General features: G+C 34.6%; 1 protein-coding gene across 1 annotated transcript; it reads right to left on the minus strand.

The window, feature by feature from the left end:
• Window positions 1-276: 276 nt before the first annotated feature.
• On the minus strand, window positions 277-2802 carry LOC112098893 (protein FAR1-RELATED SEQUENCE 5-like). Its single transcript, XM_024185537.1, has 3 exons — window positions 670-2802; window positions 524-595; window positions 277-438 (listed from the first exon to the last, which is right to left on the minus strand). The coding sequence occupies exons 1-3, from the start codon at window positions 2800-2802 to the stop codon at window positions 277-279; spliced, it is 2367 nt and encodes a 788-aa protein (XP_024041305.1).
• Between the last annotated feature and the right edge of the window lie 3124 nt (window positions 2803-5926).

Raw genomic sequence — 5926 nt, forward strand, 5'->3', positions numbered from 1 at the left:
ATTGTACAATTTGAGCACGATATGTAATAACATTTTAATGTTAAATATAAATTTCCGATTGTTGAATTAATTTAAAGTATTATGAATTTAGAATTTGCCCCAATAAAACTTCTCAAAATTATAATATAGCCCAACTCATTTCAATATGTTCCAAATAGATCCAAATTTAACTTACAAAGATCCAAATTTAACTTACAAAATCTAAAAAAAAATATGTCCAAATACACATACACCAAGTTAATACATAAAACATAAGCTAACTTCAATTAACCTCGATCATGTGCTTGGTTCATTGCTTGAAAACTCCCCTCGATTGGTCTCCTCCAAATTTTGTTGCGGAAAATATTGGAAGTTTCCGTGATGGACTCCGCCATAATTCATCCAGGATTGATAGTAAGGGGGGAAAAATGCATGTTCATAGGGTGCTTGTTGTGTTAGCTGTTATACAACCAACAAAAAAATTAAATGCAAATTATCAAACATATGACAATGAATGGAAATAACAAATTAAAAAAAATATTACCAGTGCCATATGGCTCTCTTGTGTTGGGACTGTAGTAGCCACCTGAGAAGAAAATCCATGTATCTCCGAGTCCTAGAAATGTGGTTAACACACATTTAAAATATATATTTTAAATTAATGTAAAATGAATGTATTAACGAAATTACCTCCACAATTGTGCTAGTCGAAGCATTATTCGATTTCTGTTTTGGCCTCTTAAATTGCTTTTGCTTTCTTTGAGTAGGTGGACGACCTTTACGCCGAGTTACTACTGGATCTTGTATGTTTTCGGTATAACTTCCTGATCCACCATAGCTGCATGTATCGTCACCATCACTGCGAACATTCAGAGATACATCCTTCATTGCTTTCTCGATCCAACCCATAATATTTTTATGGCTTTCTTCATTTTTTGAAGCTACCTCAGCAACATCATAAAAAGCAGTGCACTCCTCTCTATACCGTTGATGTTCAATGCTTGAATTTCGTGCATCATAACTGACTTTGACTTTACTGTAGAATCTCCGCACATCTTTCCTCCATCTTCGTAGGATATACTTTTCAGGCAGTAATTGTATACGGTTACGTGACAACACTGCGATGGCGTGTCTACAAAGAATGCCCTTATATTCAAACATTTTACACACACAATGAATTTCACCCTCATTTTTGGCAAAAAAGACTTTCAAAGTTTTTTCTCTACTTTGTTCATCGTTTTCAATAACTTCATATTCTGATCCCCCACAACTGAAAACCTCACAATATATCTTATTCGCCAACTCTTGCTGAAATTCTTGAAACTTGGAAATAGTGTACACTGCTTCAACTTGCTTCTCCATTGCAAAACTGGTACGACATGGCATCCGTTGGCCAAAACACCTAGCATCCGCTTGCCATTCTTTCTCAATTTTACTTTCCATTGCTTTTTCATATTTCTCCACAAATTGTTTCAAAGTTGTTTTCGAGTTAACATACCCATCAAAGAAAGCATTCATACTTTCACTACGCTGAGTGGTTGACATTCCAGCCCAAAAAGAATTTTTCACAAAACATGGAACCCAACGATTTCTTTCCTCATATAATCCATTTAACCACTGATTATTAATAAGATCATATTTGTCTACCATACCATGCCAAGCTTCCTCGAATTGGACAGGAGTATATGAATCATAAACAACGGAATGTAATGAAACTCTAATGGCATGATATTCAACGTACCTTCCCAACTTCTCAGGCACTTTTTTCAGTATATGCCATAAACACCATCGGTGCCTAGTGTTTGGAAAAACAATCTCAATCGCATTTTTCATCGCTTTGTCTTGATCTGTAATGATTCCAAGGGGAGGAGAGCCAGACATGCATGATAGCCATGTGTCAAATAACCACGTAAATGTCTCCGTGTCCTCATGCGAAATCAACCCACATCCTAACAAAATTGATTGACCATGATGATTAACTCCTACAAAAGGAGCAAATGGCATGTCATATTTGTTTGTAAGGTATGTGGTATCAAATGTGACCACATCTCCAAAGTCTTTATAGGCTGCCCTACTCCTTGGATCTGCCCAAAATACATTTTTCAACCGGCCCTCCTCATCTAGGTCAAGACTGAAAAAAAACTCATCATTTTCTGTTTGCATTTTTTTAAAATATCTCTGAATTGCAACAGCATCCCCTTCTCCGAGCCTTAATCGCCGCACCTTGTCAATATGATTTCTAGCATCTTTTTCTAAGAATGAGACTTTTTCAAAACCACCAGCCTCGACAACAACGGACTTAAAACTTTGAGCCATTCTAATTCCAGCTTCGTCGTTTATCTCAAGTTGCTTTTTAACAAATGGACTAATGGTACGGTTGCATCGATAATACCTACTCTTGCTCGGACTCACGGCATGGTTATGTTCAAGAATCATATTTCCAATTACCCATTTTCCGGTAACCAAATCCAAACGTCCTCCAAGTTTAGCATTGCATCCAATTTTTTGGTTTGGTTGAAGCCGCAAAACATTAGTGTCTTTGGCTTTTGACTTGCCGTTTCGCCCACAAGTAAATGTCACATATCTCAAACTCCCATCATCCCCTTTTCTACAAGATCTCCGCATAACTGGAAACCCCTCTTGTAGGCCATAACCCTTATAATATTCAAACATTTCATCAGGACTATCAAAAAACATCCCAACTGTTGGCTCAACAATTATTTCCGGCACCAATTCCTCATTATTTCCTTCCAAATCAACCCCCTGTAAATCCTCCAATTCTTCAACTTCATCAACCTCCTCCACTTGCTCCAAATTATCCATTAACTGCTGTAAATTTAAACAATGCAGTATATTATTATTTATTTATTGCAAATTCATTAAACAATTCAAGATTGTTGTAAAAGCATCGCAATTGGAAACTGAAATTATCAAATAACGGCAAGCCGCAAACATTAGCTAATAGAAGTCCGTAGTCATGATTCAAATTTAAACAATTCAAGCCTGTTGTAAAAGCATGCAATTGGAAATTGAAATTGTCAAATAACGGCAAGCCGCGAACTAGCTAATACAAGTCCGTAGGCATCCCTTTTGGTTACACATACACGGTTCTTTTGAGCAAAATTCATTGACTAGAGGGCATGTTATCGACTGTTCTTTTGAGCAAAATTTCATGACTTACCATAAAAGAAATTCGAATAGAAATTTTGTATTCGTAATCGAAACTGAAATTATTATATTCAAATATCTTCGTAATCGAAAATGTTACAGAAAATCGAAAAGAAAATTTAATACAAACTTGACAACAAAAATGAGAGCTTCAACAGGTGCTGAAAAATCTGTACCTTAGCTTGTGCAAATGCCGAAACTTGCTGTTCGTCTTCGTTGCTGTTCGTTCCTCACTTAACAATGGTGACTGAAAAATCGAATATGAAGACCTGTTTTCGTTGCTGAAACTTTGATCTGTTCGTTTGTTGCTACAACTTTGATCTGTTCGTTCGTTGCTGAAACTTTGATTTCGTTGTTGAAACTTTGATCTGTTCGTTCCTCACTTCCTCTGCCCTCCTCTTCGTTTAGTTTGTTTTGTTTTTACAAGCCAAAACGACGACGCTTCATGCAACCAAAAAGAAAAAAAAAATTGACCAAAACGACGCCGTTTTACTAATTCGGGGTTTGACCCGGGGTTTGACCCGGGGAATATAGCATTTTCCAAAAAAAAAAGCTGAAAACGACGCTCACAGTGCTGTTTTGTCATAAGTTTGTCATGATTTATAGTCTCCATATCATTTTTCATTTTGAGAATGGAGATTGTTATCTTACGTAATTATGTTAGATACATGATTTCTCTACAGTCGTTTGATGAAGAAAATTCAATGGTTATAAAAATATAATATAATAAAATCATATTATTTCTACAACTATTAGATTTTCATTTAATAGCTGTGGAAGAATCATGTATCTTACATGATCACATAAGATAACTAAAGCCTTTGAGAATACGTGCTTTCAAAATCACGTGACAGATGTTGAAAGTCCAAATAGTCATACAAAATTTCAATCAATAATTGTGCACCACCTATAGTTTTTAAATTGCATCAAGTAGTCATTTTTCAATTAACTTTGTTAAATATGTTTAAAAATTTATGCTAAAATTTATTTTATACCTGATAATTTAAATTTGCAAAAATGCATATTTACTCTTTTGTTTATCATAGGCACAATTTTAACTTTGAAATTTTAAAAATGACAAACGTACTATCTTCATCACAACAATTCATCTTCAATCCTTTTTTAAAAGAAAATGAACTGAAGCATCATTGGCGATTTCAAATTTAGCTAAATATCCTTATTGAAACAATAAACAAAACTAACTGCAAAATCATTATTTTGTTGGGATTTTAATCCGTCCAATGTCTCCCCTATATTGGTTGGAGACAATCCTTCTTCAATTAGAAATAGGATTTGAGCCTATTCTATGACTTAGGTCTGGATGTGGTCTATGAAAGCTGTTTTGATGATATTTTGAGGATTAAGGTTCATAAGATTATTTGGGTATTGATGCGGTCTGAATAAACTCGTGTTAAAACTTTGAGCATGGCTTGCTTGTCGAACAGGTGCATCTGGGTTTGAATAATAATAATATAGTGCCATGAATAACAGACAACCAGGGTTTAAGATCATGCCTTAGGGACTTATACAACAAAAAACGAGGAAAAAGTCGTAATGTGATTTAAGGGTTAAAGGTGGAATTTTGAGATAATTGAAACCTTAAAGTGTGATTGGACGGTGTTTAGGGTGGTTTTGACACTAGTTATAAGAATAAAAGTATTTGAGTGTTGAATTTAAGAATATTGTTGTAATAGTTCGTTGGATTTAAGGTCAATGCTTGAGGGTTGAAACATGTTTGACTAAGAATGAAGGATTGTTCATAGTCAAGGAATGTGTTTTAATAGTGATATGATGGTGAGGACGACTAGTTTAGGGTTTTTTAAGAATAAAGAAATCTCAACTATGGTTATTTGGTCAACAAGAAGACCTTTCCTTGAACAAAGAAGGTGGATGGTTGCAGAGGTTGCTCTTTAGAGGGTGTTTAGGCTACTGAATAATAGTTAGGATGTTGGTGAGTGCTTAATGGTCGTTTAAGCATGCTTGAATAGTGTATAAGGTTTGAAGGTAAACCTAATTGGCAGTAATCAAGAATCTCAAAGGAGGAATAGATTCTCAGGGTTTCATAAGTATTCTAAGAGGGTTTATGGGCTTAAGCTAGAGTTAACTACTAGATCGAAAATACTGACCTTGGCATAGACTCAATAATGGGCCTACATACCATTAGGCAGTATTAGGTCTCTTATGAGCTTTTTATGATTATTGGTTATCTATTAATCCGTTCCATAAAGCATTCTCTTATGAGAAAGGTCCCCAAGTAGGCTTGGCTAAGAATTTTGTGTGAATTAATCCTCAAATTAGTGCATTCATACTTTCCAAACCATAGCTCACAATGGTTACCCTGGCATAGTAGCTTAGATCCCTTATAAAATACATATCTAATGGACTAATTAGGACCTTTGAACCTAATGTCAATTTTCAAGTAGTAATAATCATTTATAAAAATCTCAATATTAAATAATGTATGAAGCCTCAGTTACCTCAGTATTAGGACCCCATTTATTTATGCCACCATTGTGTTGCCCTTTGCGCTCATATCATGACTCATCTTTATTTGTTTCTTTGTTTTTTTTTTTAATTTTTTACTTTGTTGAGCTTCTTTCTAGGCTCAATCTTTGTCCTCCCATTTAAATTTCTAATATTTTTCCCTTTTCTCAAAAAAAAAAAAATTCGTACTTAGTTGTGATTTTGCTCAATAATAATAATAATAACAAATCAACACACAATCAACCTTTTTTATTTTTAGGAAAACTAAAGTACATGATGCAATCAAAGGAAATTT

The sequence above is a fragment of the Citrus clementina genome, unplaced genomic scaffold (genome assembly GCF_000493195.1).
Source record: "Citrus clementina cultivar Clemenules unplaced genomic scaffold, Citrus_clementina_v1.0 scaffold_4, whole genome shotgun sequence".
NCBI classification, from domain to species: Eukaryota; Viridiplantae; Streptophyta; class Magnoliopsida; order Sapindales; family Rutaceae; genus Citrus; species Citrus x clementina.